At 43.9% G+C, this 16139-nt stretch overlaps 1 protein-coding gene across 3 annotated transcripts in view; it reads right to left on the reverse strand.

The window, feature by feature from the left end:
- Positions 1–16139, reverse strand: part of RCAN2 (regulator of calcineurin 2) — a 649138-nt gene that overhangs the window by 557913 nt on the left and 75086 nt on the right. For all 3 annotated transcript variants that reach the window (XM_078647650.1, XM_078647648.1, XM_078647649.1), the window contains exon 2: positions 4588–4799. In XM_078647650.1, the coding sequence (XP_078503776.1) occupies positions 4588–4797 (210 nt within the window). In that variant the 5' untranslated portion in view covers positions 4798–4799. The remainder of the gene's footprint in view (positions 1–4587; positions 4800–16139) is intronic.

Here is a 16139-nt window from a genome sequence, read left to right on the forward strand (position 1 = left end):
ACATTGCAGTGGTCTCTCCAATAGTACCTAACAGAGGACACTGAGGCATTTCAAGTTACCTTATCTTCCCATTGTACTGGCACCAATCCTATTATACCAATCAGCCCTAGCAACGGGCGAACCTGGCGGCTACGTGTCTCAAAACACTAGAGCACGCACCGGTACTTGGAACAACTGGCGGCCATGTTAGGTAAGAGAAACTACTCTGAGGCCAGGCTATTGGTATCTCACTATGACAGGCTACTTTTGCTGTAGCCGTCAAAACTACCTTTCTTATTTGCGCAGGTGCTCTGCTTTATCGACAATGATTATTCAAATAGAAATAAAAAGACTGCCCACAATAGCATTGTATACGTCACAGATAAAAGTGCTCTTATGCCATGATGAGTCTATCACTGAAGGCTCCCTAACGAAGAAAGTAATTTGTACCAGGGTGGCTTCCAGGCCCTGATTTCGTCCGGTCCGTTACGTAAATTGTCCGATGACAACTAATTTCACACTATTCTAATAGAGTTTTCCAAATAATCCTTTACTTCAAACACCTTCAGCCTATTAACTTTTATTAGCCACGTATGTTATGGTGGTTCTTGACAAAAACTACAAAGTATACCGTTTAAAGATGGCCACGAGGCATTACTGCGAATGCACGTAAATGCTTCATTATCCATCTTAAAATGTCAACCTGTATCTTGGTGGGAACTGAGAAAGGACAACATTCAGCAGTTTTTAAAAGGAACAAGGAAACTTATTATGGAGAGATTTGCGTAGTAAAAAAAAATAACTTATGTCTTCAGGTGTACTTCACGTTTTGTTTCGTTTTTGGCGGTATATGTTAGGGTAAATTTCTTTAAGGTTAGTTTATTGTTTTCAGACTTTCAAAACACAAGAGCAATCTGGAGATTTATAAATATCTCATACAGGGTTCACTTTTTTGACTAACCCACAAAAGATGTCCATCACGCTGACATGGAGGTGGCTAGTTGTTTCACAAACGTGTATATGTAGTTAAGAACCCAAACACTTGCAAGCCCAGCATTCTCCCAATCACACTGTGCGCGTGCCTGTTTGCTGAGTAGGGAAAGTTTTCTTGGCAGACTTCACTACCCCTCTCCTCTTCTGCATTCAACAGATGGTCAGCGTTGACAGCAGGTTCCGGGTTGGAGGATGAATGGCTCAACCGTCCCCATCTTCAAGAGCAAGGAGAGAGCTCTGAAACTTGGAGAGAGCTTCGAGTAGCAGCTATGCTGTGGCTTCCACACCATCTGATGTAAGAACCCAGCAGAAAGGCAGTCTGCCCTGTAATGGGTGATTGGACAAAAGGGTGGCATAGTGAGGAAGGAGGTTAACCGACACCCCCTTGCTCTCTGCATACACCATATGGTTCCTCAGTACTTTTAAAGCTTTGTATTTTGTGTGTCTTTAGCACAGCACACCTGCGTTAACATCATCGATTCTACAACTGCACTGCATACATTTGGTGCAAATATCTTCGAAATACGCCAGCGTAACATATGGATATAATTTATAATGAGTTCGAGTTAAACTGTTTAACCCTTTATTAGCCCAGTTTGTCTCTGGATAAGAAAGAGAGATTTAAGTATTAATATCTAGAAGCAACTTTATGTGGTTCAGGTCATAGGAGGATTTTATTTCTGAGCGTTCTTAGGAGGGAACTGTGATCTGGCAATGAATGAACGCGTCTCTTTGGCTGAGTATCGAACCCTGAGATGTTGGGGGATTAACAATACTACCCAAGTTTTATATGTGTTAAAAATGCAAATAAAAATAACTAAAAATAAAAAACAACAATACTACACAAGATGCTCTTTCAAAAGTTGTTTTCATTATTTCTTCTAAATTTCAGACATTAGGCCATGCTTGATGTGCGCTGAAATGCAATTCTAAATTATGTATGCAATTACGGTGTGTAACTCAGCCTACCCTGTATTTCCGTATTTTCTTCAGAACACACATGTTCTTGTTTGTCCCTATTATGCTATTATTCAGAACAATTCATCCACGTACTGTTTCCGATGAAACGTCAGATTAAATATCACTTAAATTAAAATTCCCTTCCGTGCCCCATAGAACATGCTTCCTCCCTTATGATGCTATATTATTTGAATTTGGCCCGAATTGTGCTGAGACTTCTGGCGTGCGCTGTGTAATATAAGTCTGAAATATTTGGAAAGGCCCAAAGACATTGACATAGACAACGCCGATAACTCTTGGGTTGCCAAGACATATTGGCTATGCCAATGCTTGTTAGGCAGGTTTGTACATGCAAAATGCTGCCGCTAAGAGTGAAGAGAACCAATAACCGAAGTGGACCGACCAAATGCCCTATAAATACAACTGTTCACCTAGACCAATATGACCCTAAAATACCAGCTGCAGTAATGCTGCATATGTTATTACTGCTTTACTTGTAATACAGATATGAGCACTCTTATTTGCATCCAAATTGATATAAGGCTGGTGAGCATGATGCACCTACTGTCTCCGTTTCACAAGTCTGTGGTTATTTGAAGACTTTTCTGTGATGCCTCGAGTATAATCCAGCATCAACAGCACTTTATTCCACAGCACTGAATCCCTGAGACTAAACAGGCGATGTTTTGATGTATTGTAGTCAATAGAAGACATCAACATTTCCCTTGCAGTCTTGGATTACACGTTCATTTCAATGTCTCTTTCACTTTTTTCTGGCAAAACAGGGGCCCCGAAGACACCTCTAGCGTCACATAATGCTATGGGACTATGCTTCAACTCCAAAAATCTAGAACTATGTTATGTGAGAGCACACTGCTTGGGAGATTAGAAAGAAGTCAACCAAAGTCAGTGCTCAGTTTTTACTAATGTATTATTTCATCTATCATTCTTTTTATTGAAGAACATAATGATTAGCAACTTTAAGTAAATAATTTTGGGAAGCACAACACAAGCTATCTTATCCTCGCGCCCCCCCAGCCGTTACTGTTCCTGCGCTGTGGCGCGGCCTCGCTCCACCTTTGGATTCCTGGCCCTACGACCTGCTTGACCTTGGTCTATGTCTCCTGCTGGAAAGGCTACCGTAACTTCTTGCCCCCCTCCCCTTTACCTTCCACATTTTTTGCAACTCGGACGGAGGTGGAGTAGCTGCAGGACTGACCCCAAGATGGCGGCTGGGGCCAGTCTTGACTATCGCAGCGGGGGACTCCTGAGGCCCCGGGGCACTCCCAAACGGAGGTGTTAGGACATTCCAGCTGATCCCCCCTTACGAAGGCACTCTATTCTGGGGGCATTTCTAGACCAGGGTGTCCACTGTAGGGATGGGCCAGGACAACGCCTGACTTTAAGATGATGCCCGTGCCCTGACTCCGTACTACCTGCAGTCTTCTCCGGTTCTCTGGCTCAAACTTTTTCCGAGTAACCACAATCATTTTACTGACCGCGGAGACCGAGCAATTCTGGACGATGCCCGGTGGAGCTGCCCTATGCAGCTATAGCGAAGTCTGGCTCTGGGTCACCCCATCAGCCGTCACCTCCCCAGCCAGACATCGGACATTGTTTTTCATGTTTCTTCATGGTTTTAATTTGTCTCTTTCTTCGACTACCGTGACTGCTTTATTCCCCCTGGAGTACACTTCCCCTTCAGATCTATCTGACTTTCCTCTCCCCTATTTACCTTTCCCCCACTACCTTTCATTCCCCATATCATGTGTGTGTTGGATATGCTATGCGCTAATATCTTATAATATTGTGTAAGCTCACGTTTATCTCCCAAGCATATACTGATAACTGCGACTGTAACTGTAACTGATGTAACTATGTAACAATGTTCTGATGAAATGTCTTATCTCATGTAAAGCGCTCTGATACCTCCGGGTCTAGCCAGCAGCGCTATATAAAACTTTTCAAATAAAGCACAGGTATAGGCTTTTAATCTTTTTGACTCAAGACCATTAGATGGAGTTGAATATCTTCAGAATCTACATTGCAATGTAAGGAAACATCTCAGAATCAAGCTCTTCCACATTGCTTCGGTCATTAAGTGTGTTGACTGCAAGAAAATGGCACAATTCTCTAAAATGCTCTGGACCACTATGTCATGGTGTTAGACTGGGTCCTGTCCTCCAAGAACATCCTGAAACCACATTCTCGGAAAAAAACATCTCCCTATTCACTTCCTCACCTTCAGTAAAGAACAGAGATATCAATGCAGAGCAACCCTCTAGTTAAACAAGGAGAAACTGACTCTCTAACCTCTTTAAACAGTCCACATGTCCCAGATAATGTGCTGAAATCTATGCCATCAAGTGGTCTAAGTCAACGTGCAATCATAGCACAGGATCAATTAATCGATTAATTCACACATGTATTTTTTCTTGAAGGGGATCTTGCATCCAAAATATGTTAGCATTGAGGGGTAAATAGGTATAGTGGCGCGTAGGGAGGAACAAAATGCACAATTCACATTGACAGAAGTAATCATAATCTTGTAAATATTCATAAATGACCCTTTGTACAGTAAAAACAAGCAAATTAAATCATATCATAGTAACTAGGATAAAAAAAGTGTCTCAAATGCCAAGCATGGCACCTTACCTTGCTGCCTTTGCCTTCAAAGACAGACTGGTGGACGTTGCAGGCAAATAAGGAGTTAGGGAGGTCATTGAAGTCAGTAATGACCTGGAAGTGCTTGCTAAGGGCTTTTTCTCTATCCGTTGAATAGAGGAGAAGTTCCCCACTCTCGGTGATCCGGACCCAGTGAGCGGCGGCTTCTCTCATTCCACAGAAAAAGGATTCTCCTCGCATACCTGGTGAGAATAGGTAAAATGAAAACATGGTAAAGGCAGGATTATACCAACAACTGCAGCTAGAAAATATTTGAAACAAATAACACATTAGTAAAACATGCTGGTTTTTCAACTGGAAAAACCGTTTTCCAACTACTTAGACCGGCATTTATCACATTTTTAAGAACCTGGACCCAATTTTCAGAACAACACATTTTCGCGATCCACCTAGCTTTATTGGACAGGAGATTTTTTTATGTAACAAAAGCATCGTGTGGTTGTGCACTGTCATTTAAAGACAGAAAATTTTCCATTGAAACTTCAGTGAATATTTATCATTTGTACATCACCAAGTGAAGTGTCTTGAACTGTTTTGATCCTATTGAAATATTTGTTTCATCACCCTTCAGATTTAGAATTGCAAAACAAATGTGCTTCATTTTTGCTTTCTTAACTGTTGAATGTGACAGTTCATTTACAGGTGTTTACGTTTTGTTGTGCCTCATTGAAATAACATCCTACAGCCTTTCCTTTCACACTCCCAGTGCCTCAGCAAGATCAACAGATAATTCACTGTGCTTTTCTTTCGCTGACTGCAAAATGAGAGATGATTGTAAACACCAATCCCCATATTCAAAACATGAGCAGCGTCATTGTATGTTACTCTGAGCTATGTTAATAAAAAGAATGGAAAAAAAAACATAAGCAGCAATATGTCAGAAGACATAGCCTGACTGTGCGTGAAGGACAGAAAATATTTCAAGATAAATACAGTATTTAAAGGCATCTTTATTTACTGCTTGGACTTTCGCGCTCACCAAAAAACTGCTTGTGACACGACTCACAGTTTGGGAAACCATGTAATACCACAACAACACTTTCTCTAGTTATCTCTACCCAATAAGCATCATTAACATACATTCTATGTACTATCAGTGGATGTGCCAATATGTAGCAGACCATAACTTTGTAATTTTGTTTCTGATTACCTTAATTTCTAACTGATATAGTTATGTACCATCATTTTGTTTTTTTAATAATGTTTTTAAGTCCCTTACTTTTTTTAAACTTGTTTTTACTTGATAAATAACTAAGTGTAACTCCATCCCTTTAAAACCATTATTTCTACTTGCATATGCTAACAATATCCTTTAAGCATTTCTAAATTTCTTGTATAGAGGATGGGGCCTAAAGGCTAGTGCGATCGATCTCAAATCTGGGGAACAGGGTTCGAGTCTCGGCAATGACGCTCAACATCCTATGTTTCTGGGCAAATATTTTAATTTCCCTGTGCCTAACAAAAATGAATGGGTCCTTGTGTAACGCAACTGGTGCTCATGTACAGCACTCTGATACCTCCGGGTCAAGTTTGCGCTATATAAAAAAAGCTCCCAAAAATATAAATACATATAAAACAGGCAGGTAGGTAGACAGACAGACGGACAAAACAGATAGACAGATAGATAATCTTCTTCTGATTACTTTCCATCTAGTTATCAAGGGCCAGATGTAGGTCGGTCGGTAACGGCCGAAAATCCGTATTTTCGGCCGTTACAGAGTGGTATTCAAGAATTGGTATGTAGGGGCACCTTTTTACAGAATCGGTAAATTTACCGATTCGGTAAATTTACCAATTCTGTAAAATACCGAATCGGTATTTTTTACTGATTCGGTATATCCAAATGTAGGTGGCACTCCTGAGAGTGCCACAGGCCTTACAGATTCATATTTTACCACACAATCCTATTGTGTGGTAAAATACCGAATCCAGGTGTGCATGCACATGTGTGCATGCACACCTAGCCATGTGACAGACGGACATGCCCTTAGGGCATGTCTGTGTGCCACATGGCTCACATGCCCGTCTTTGGGGTGCTAGAGGGTGTCAAAGTGACACCCCCTGCACCCTTGCTAAAATCGGTATTTACCGATTCTGTAATTACAGAATCGGTATTGCCCATTGATTCCTATGGGCTTCAAGGCCCATAGGAATCAATGGGCAATACCGATTCGGTATTTACAGAATCGGTAAATACCGAATCTTAAAGATTCGGTATTTACAGATTCTGTAATACCTACATCTCCCCCCTTCATATTTACAGACTCTTAAATACCGAATCGGTAAAATTCGGTATTTAAGAGTCGGTAAATATGAATTACCTACATCTGGCCCCTAGTTTCTAATTATGTCACAACATGTATTTAATGACTGCCCAAATCATTCTGCTATGTTTTAGCATTGCTCTTGGGTTATTCAAAATATCAGCCTACTGGTCCTGTAGTACTCCATAGTTTTTCAGTGCTCTCTTTAAGAAAGGTAGATAACATCTAAATATTCTACCTCAAATGAGGTCCAAATGCATGCAGCCATTAATAAATATATTTCTTATAAAGGCAGAATGTTTTCAACTAAGTAAAACCCCAACTTCCGTACTCCATAGTGAAACATGTTTCTCTTCTGTTTATTACAGACATCTCAACATTATAGTTTAGCATTTCACTTCTATAAACAATTTCATATTTTAGAAGCAAGCAATGTTTTCATGCTAATTTCACTATGAACAACATCACTAGTATTGTATGATATGGACTATTATTGCCCTCTAAGGTTCAGGGAAAATGTACCTACCATACAGGCCTACGTTTATTATGTCACTAGAATCCTTTAATGGCAAGATGGGACCCTAATATATATATGATCCAGCCATACATGGCTCGTGGCCTCCCACATGACATCACTGATGACATCTCAAATCACATAACTTAACATAACATCACTGATGAGATGAGATCACATATGATACCCCCAATGACACCATCAGTGATATCCATGTTGTTAGTACCAATATTATCATCAAATGTTTCCACTAGGAACATAATATAAATATCACAAACAATCTCTTAACGCTGAGCTTGAAAGCTTTCATCATCCTAAACCACAAGCTAGCAATTAAGTGACTATAATATAGGTAGTTTGAATGCATATAATATAGTCTACGTTGATGGCCTACTTTACGTTGACTTTCATCCACATCCAACCTTCCAAAAGGATGATTTGCATGAACAACAGTATTCAACACAATCTTGTACTAATTTGAAGACTGTGGACATCAAGTAGGCAAAGATTAAGCCACAGTAGGAACTCCGGTCTCTGGCCTCACCCATATGTGACATAGATTTGTGTACCTCACTGTGGTTAGTATATCTAACATATGATTGGCTGTGAAGCTTATATTTAGTTGAACTCTACCATCGAATGCCGGTCGTGATTTAAAGTATGGTCCGGCTGCAATCCATTAAAGGTGTGACATAGTTCAATTATGGAGAAAGTAAATACACATTGAAGAAGAGAAAACGGTTTGACCAGACTCTCTACGTTTACCCGTATCATCTATGAGAAAAGCACTTAAGCTATACCACTGTCAGGTAGATAACACATGGAAAGGTTTAAATAAATTCTAATTTTCTTGTGTGAGAAAGTTGATTGGGGTTGGTGGTACTCCACAACAAGTAATAATGGCACTTTTCTTGCTAGGTCCAATAAAGGTTTAAGTAACTCAACCCCTGGTAACTATGGAACCTAGCAGAAAGGCTTAACTTAAGAAAATGTGTAAAGCTTGTAAAAGTACCAAAATGGTTAAAAGTTGAAAACACAACACAATAAATATCCCACTCCAATTTATAAAAAAGGAGATCGTTTTAAGAAATAAAATGGCGTCAAAAGGACAAAAATCCAAGAAGGTGAGCCGGAGATATGAGTTTCAAAATTCGGCAATTACATTTTGGCACTAAAAAATACATAGTGGCAGCCATGGGCAACTGGTCACACGAAACTGAGACAAATGTATTGTTTAGGACCAACCACAATGGGCATCAGCGTAAAAGGTAATCACTGTGATATTGTTTGTTTTAACTTACACATTATAAGAAATTTGAAGGGAGTAGCTGAGAAAGAGGTGTTTGTAAACTAGGCATTACTTTGATTTAAAACAAAGTGATATAAGAATCTAGCTTATGATGGTAGTCAAAAGAAAACTGATAAGTTAAACTTTGTTTTGTAGACCAGAATACGGAAAGTGTGCTTACCAAAATCTGTCTAATGTGAAAAAAGCCTTGCATCATCAATTTTTTTCTCTTATTCCATTCCCCTTTCCGATTGGGTATTCGTGATTCACATTAAATTTATGTGGGTATGGAGTGCCTTTTGGGAGAACTGGAGCAAGCCACGTGTATTCATGGTACTTCCATGGAGCAAAGATTTCTGGTAAGTCCCCAAGGTTCATGACAGTTGGTACCAGTCAAAGAGATATCTTCAGACTAAAAAAGGTTCTGAGAAGGTAGATCCCTGACCTGTTGGTGAGGCAACTCCTGGCCACTTCCTAGCCAATGGGGTAAAAGTTTCCAGGGGTTACCCTATCCACTTTTGCATCCCTCCTAGACCGCCCTTCTCTGCCTAAAATCAAGATGGCCCAACCTTTCTTCCCCAGTGCAGAACTCCCTGTGCCCACCCAGAGGTGTGCCTAGGATAATGGACACACCTTTCATTGTGGTCACTCAAAATCAGTACTCGGGGCAGCTCCTCACCCACTGGGATTGGTGCCTGGCTGGTTAGCAGAACAATAGAGGAGGCAGGCCCAGGTGTGGGTTACATTTGCTTGTGATAGGGTAGGCATCCTTTGAAGATAATTAAAGGTGCCATTACAATGACGGGCGAGACCGCCACTGACAGGCTGTCGGTGGTGGTCTCGCTGCCATCAGAAGACCATTCCCCGCCCGCCACATTACGACGGCTGGCAGTTCCATGGCGGTTGGAAACTCAGACCGCCACTCATCTGTCGTGCTCCAGATGGGCACGCCCATCTTGATTCCACTGAAAAGATACAACATACATTTCTTTTAAAAGAGTATAAACTAGCAGTTATCGAAGAAAAAAAGGCCTACTTTGCCAAACTGACCGCCTCTCTGAAATCCTCCAGAGACCTTTTTAAGATCATCGACACTCTTTCCGTCCCTCAGTCCGCGGACCCCATAGTCGAAACGCAGGAGCTTTGTGACAAAATTTCATCTTTTTTCCATGCTAAAATTACCGATATTCATAATGCTCTAGAAAATCTCAATGGGCAGCTGGACCCCCTTCCTCCTCCTCCCCTTTCCACAGCCGGGCCTTTGGCTCTTGAACCTGGGCCTAGTCTGCTCGTTTTTCCGTCCCTCACTCTTGATGAGATCTACCGCCTCCTTGACAACATCAAGTCGGGTTCCCCGCTGGATCCCGGTCCGCTCAAAATTCTGAAGGCTTGTAGGGACATGGTTATCCCCTCCCTTCTAGAGCTGATAAACCGTGCAATTACGGAGGGAATTTTTCCCCTCTCTTGGAAACGGGCGGTTGTTAAACCTCTCTTGAAGAAGCCCTCGCTCAACCCAGGGGTCCTGAAAAATTTCACACCGATCTCTTTGTCACCTGCAGCTGCTAAAATTCTTGAGGCTCACCTTAACCACCACCTTACCACCTTTTTGGATGACTCAGGTCTGTTGGATGTCTCGCAACACAGCTTTCGAAGGGCCCACAGCACTGAGTCGGCCCTTATGGTGGTTATCAATAACATCCGCTCGAGGGTTGATAAGGGCCAGGTTACCCTTCTGGTCCTACTTGATCTTACGGCAGCTTTCGATACCCTGTCTCCCTTGGTCCTGGTTTCCAGGCTCAGGGAGATAGGAGTTGGAGGCTCTGCCCTCAGTCTTCTCACCTCCTTTTTACATCAAAGGGAACAGAGAGTGAAGCTAGGTAATTTTTTGTCCCCTCCTAAATCTGTGCAATGTGGGGTCCCCCAAGTATCTTCCCTAAACCCTACCCTTTTTAATAATTACGTGGCCCCACTTGCCAGGGTAGTGAGATCCTATGGTTTTGAGGTGCTGTCGTACGCCGACGATACTCAAATCATGGTCTCCTTGACACAGTCTGTTAGCGACTCTGCCCTGAACTTTAGAACATGCATGGAGGCAGTCTCCCATTGGATGATCCGGAACTTTCTTAAGCTTAATGGAGAGAAGACGGAGATCTTGATTTTCGGAGGTAGTCAAGACCTCTGATCTAAAGACTGGTGGCCGGATTCCCTTGGGGACTGTCCCCTTCCCTCCCATCTCGCTAAGAACCTGGGGGTTTTGATTGATACCACTCTCTCCTTTGACCGTCAGGTTAGCAGAACCGTGTCCACCTTCTGTGGCGTTATCAGGATTCTCAGAAAGGTCGCATGTTATCTTTCCCCGGATTCTCGGAAGCAGGCTACAGTGGCCCTCGTCTCTTTGAGATTAGACTACTGTAATGCCCTGTATATGGGCATGAACAAGAGTCTTGTCCATCGCCTTCAGATGGTGCAAAATGCTGCGGCCTGGCTGGTCCTTAATCTTCCCAGGCTTTCTTCTGCAACCTTGGCCAGGAAAACCCTTCACTGGCTGCCGGTCCACTCTAGGATATCTTTTAAGCTTCTTTGCCTCGCCCACGGGGCTATTTATGGCTCGGGATCTCAGGGCATTAGGTCCCTCCTTCATCCTTACTCCCCTAACAGAGTCCTTCGTTCATCCTCCAAAAATCTTCTATCAGTCCCTAGATTTGCCAAAGCAAAATGGGGAGGTAAAACCTTTGCCACCGTGGTCCCCAAGCTCTGGAACTCTCTTCCTCCTGAGCTGGTGGGTTTACACTCTTTGGTATGCTTCCGTAAAGAACTGAAAACCTGGTTCTTTCGCGAGGTCTATTCGTAGACGTGGGCTCGGTGATCTGAAGACATTTGGCTGCGGTTTGGCGCCTTGACGCCCTTGGGCTAAGTTGCGCAATATAAGTTTCCCTTCATTCATTCATTCATTCATTCATCAGCCCGCCAGTGCAGTGGAGGTCCTCCCAATCCCTGCATTGGTAGGAGTGTCTACCAGGCACCGCCATACGGATTAGGATGTCCCTCCCCACCAGCCTTTCCATGGTGCTTCACCCGCCATGAAAAGGCAGGCGGGGATGGACATTGGGGGCCCGTAGCTGGCCCCCCCTTCCCCATGGCACATTTCTTTGGGTGTTGGGGGTACCTATCGCACCCTCCTACATATCCCCAAACCAAGTTATGTTATGTTACTGAAGTTTGTAACGCACACAGATACTCCAAGAATGTCCGGCGTCAGCCATGAGGTGCTAAAAATGATAAACTGATTAGAACAGCAATGTTTTGAGCTGTTTCTTAAATTGCCCCAGATCTTGAATGCTGCGCAAAAAATAAGGCTGGGAATTCCAGGCTGTAGCTGCCCTAAAGGTGAGAGACCTGCCCCCATTCTTTCTATCTGGGCAAGAAGCTGGGATGCCGACCTCAAATGTCTAACAGGCTTATAAAACGCAAAGCGCTTCCTTAGATATGCAGGCCCTACCGCATGTAAAGCATGGTGCGCAATAACCAAGGCCTTGAACTTTACACGTTTAATGACAGGCATCCAGTGCAGCATACGTAGATGTTGTCTAACACTGTTTCTAATAGGAATGTTAAACAGAAGCCTAGCTGCCGCATTCTGGACCACCTTAGGTTTATTGAGAGTATAGTCCGGGAGGCCAATGTACAATGCATTGGCATAGTCGATACGGGACAGGATCAGTGACCAGATCACCGTTTCCTTCACTGCCCTAGGAAGCAGAAGAAGACATTTCTTAAGGGACTTTAGTATCCCAACACAGCCCCAGGCCAGTTTTCTAATTTGGGTCGAGAAAGACAACTGCTCATCGAACCAGACACCCAAGTTCTAAACTGGTTGGCCAGAGGAGGATGGCAGTGCATAGTCGGACGGCCAGAGAGATTCTCTAAACTGGAGAGGGAAATTCCCATAGACAAGGATTTCCTTCTTATCTTCACTGCATTTGAGCTGAGCCGCTGAGTGCCACTGAAAAACGGCTGTCAAGCTATTTTTTGCCTCCAGAGTAGAAAACTCCGATTTAGCAGAAGTAAACAGAAGTTGGGTGTCATGGGCCTATGCCACGATCTTGGCTTCCCAATCTTCCGCCAACTGGACCAGAGGAGTGAGGGAAATATTAAAGAGAAGGGGGCTCAACGAGGACCCCTGCGGCACTCCTGTGGTCTCTGATTGAGGCGGGGATGAAAACGGCGGGAGCCAGATCTGTTGTGCACGGCCCTCCAGGAAGGATTTCAGCCACCTCCAGGCCAAATCTGAGATACCTATGTCCGCCAGACGAGCCAAAAACAACGAATGGGGGACGGTATTGAATGCTGCCAAGAGGTCCAGCATTATGAGGGCGCACTTCCACCAGAGTCCAAGCAGTCCCTAATAGCTTCGGAGACTTCAACTAGAGCGGATTCAGTGCTGTAGGCGGCTCTGAAACCAGATCTTGCCAGATGGAGTAAACTGAAACCTTCAATAAAATCAGTAAGCTGTTTATTAACAGCCTTCTCACAGATTTTGGCCACACTGGGGAGCAGGGAGATAGGGCGATAACTCCCCAGGTGCCAAGGATCCAGTGAAGGTTTTTTAGAAGCGGCAATATCTTTGCCTGTTTCCACTCTGCTGGGACAAACGCCTCTTGAAGCGAGAGATTGATAAGCCCATTGACCTCTGGGTTGACAATCTCTGCAACGGAGGCCAAAAGCCTAGCCACGCATGGATCGGATGGAGAGCCAGATTTCATGGACTTAAGAACTTTAAGAAACTCTGGAAAGTCAATTAGTGTAAAAGCCTCCAGCAAAAAGGAAGGAGCTAGCGCACCAGCAGGGGGCACAGCTTCCGAAATAGGCAAGTGCTGCCCTGTAAATGTTGCAGGTATGGCGCGAATCTTATTAGCAAAGAAATTGTAGAGCTTATCGAGCCAGGCGTCTGAGGTAGGGAGCTTGATAGCCTCTGCCCTAGGAGCCAGAAAGCTCTGAACAATAGAGAAGATTTCCTAGAGTTATTGCTAGCAGACTCTATGCGATCGGCATAATAAAGGCCTTTGGCCTGACTTATGGAGGGTAATATTTTTGTTGTGCTTCCCTAAGCGTCTTCTTTGCTAATGGGCGGTAATCCTTCTGCCAGCAGCGCTCTAGTTTTTTACATTGCTGCTTGAGTGTCTTTAGATCAGCATGGAACCAGGGTTTAGAGGATGACTCCCTGGACCGCCTGTGACACGAGGGTGGAGAAAGACTATCCACCGCTTGCATAACCCAGCCAATAAAACTGTCCAGGGCACCTCTCAAGTCCGAGGGGAAATCTGGTCTTGATTCTGCCAGAGGAAGGCTGAAAGCTAAAGTATCAATTTTAGAGGTGGCAGGACCAGTTTTGCCCTGTCGATCCATGTAGATGGCTTCAGCAACCCAGGAGAAATAGCATAAGAAATGGTCCAACCAAGGCAACGGGAGCGGGTCCTCAGTTGTGATGGGACAGTTGGAACAGATGGCATTGAGGATATGGCCGCCACTATGGGTAGGTGAGCTAACCCACTGGGTTAGCTGAGCCAGGTTCAGAGAATCAAGGAATTCCCAGGTAGCCCCTAGTTCCATTTGATCCAGAAGAATATTAAGGTCCCCGAGAAAGAGATACTGAGAACAGCGCAAGGCCCAGGGGACAATAACATCTTCCACCACTTTGAGAAAGGACCCTGAAGGGCCAGGGGGCCTATAAACCAGAGTCCCCCAGCATGGATTGCAGCGAAATAATGCTAAAGTCCAGGAATTTGCCCTCACCCAATAGTACGGTCTCCCCACGATTAAACTCCCACTTATTCCTGAAAACAACAGCCACACCGCCCCCTCTACCAATTTGGCGATCAGTGCAAGAGATGTTAAAACCCTCTGGAATAGACATCTGCACTATCGACTTGGAGGATTCATTCAACCAAGTCTCAGTAATAAAAAGAAGATCAATAGGATTGTCCGAGAGAAGATCTAAAATGTCCTGATGATGTTTCCCCAGCGAGCGGGTATTTATCAGAGCAGCCCTAATAGTGAACCTCTTCCTGCAATCGTGGGGCATGCCATGAGATCGTGCTTGATCCACCGGACCCAAACCTAGCTGGAACTTGCACAGCTGACATCCTCTCAGAGATTGAGCAAGCACATCCCACCTTGTAGCTGGTTGGCAGTAACATAGCCGAAGCAGCAACAGTTTGGCGCAGCTATACTTTAGAGTGGAGACATGCTGGGAAATGGAACTGGCAGCATGCCTGGTGCTGGCTGCTTCCGGGATGCTGACGAGCGCAGAAGGGCTTGCCTTCAGTGCGCCAGCGGTGCGCCCACTGCCCGTCCACGCAGTGTGCGTCTGCAGCACGAACAACTAGAGAGCGCACAAAATGGCGTCTCTAGGTGTCGGCAGAGCCTAAGATACTGTCGCACATTTGCAGTATGAAAAAAAAGAAATGGCACAGATCAAATTCAAGGTGGGCACAGTAATTGATGTAAGAACGTTAAAATCATTTAAAACATTTAAAAATAAGCCATAAACACAGTACAAATGCGCAAAATTGGCAGAGCTGCGGAGCAAACCTCTAAGGCGAGTGGCAGGTACTGCATGGTGCCTGTCACGTAGTGCGGGATATGTAAAACATCCCTGTTTTACATTGCAGCGGGTGTTGCAGCCATCAGCACCCGCCTCAACGTAAAAGGTGGCCAACGCGATCGCCACGTTGGCGGACGCATCATATTTAGCCTGTGGGACTGCCGCCTTGTAAGCTGGCGGTCCCAAATATAATGTTATGGCGTACGGACAGAAATCCATCCGCCATCGTAGTGACTCCCTTAAGTTCCTGGTCACAGCCCAGATGGCCACCGCTGTCCCTTTCTCTCAACTCTGGTAGCCACTTCACAACTAATCAATGAGCAATTCACCTCCTGGCTGACACTGCACACTGGCAGAAAGGTGCATTTGCCTCAGGCAAGAAAAGGACAAGTTTCAAAAAGTGTCATTTTTAAAATTGTAATGTAAAATGCGACTTGACCATTAACTTTGCTTTTACAGAATTATTAAATTGAGTCCTTTAATCATTTTTCTAGCTGCTCCCAAATGTCAAACCACTTGGATGCTAATGACAAGGGTAACTCGTCATGGAGTGCCCATTCATTTCAATGGAAATTACATGAAGAAGCTCCAATTGCCTTAGCATCCAAGTGGTTAAGCATTATAATGTGTTATAAGATGTTAAAATGTAACCCAGTGCTTTCCTATGGAACGTATATACCAGTAGGTAGTTATAGTTAGGACCTAGTTTCCATAAGAAAAGCATTTTTTGTTTCGCTAATAGCTTTGGCACTGTTTGACGAATCTTCATGTATTTTTCTAAACTATTGTGCCAGTCACTTCAGCTGCTGTCTGGAAACTTGTGGGGTGATTCGTCACGTGGGATAAAAAAAA

This window comes from Lissotriton helveticus, chromosome 6, assembly GCF_964261635.1.
Source record: "Lissotriton helveticus chromosome 6, aLisHel1.1, whole genome shotgun sequence".
Lineage (NCBI taxonomy): Eukaryota > Metazoa > Chordata > Amphibia > Caudata > Salamandridae > Lissotriton > Lissotriton helveticus.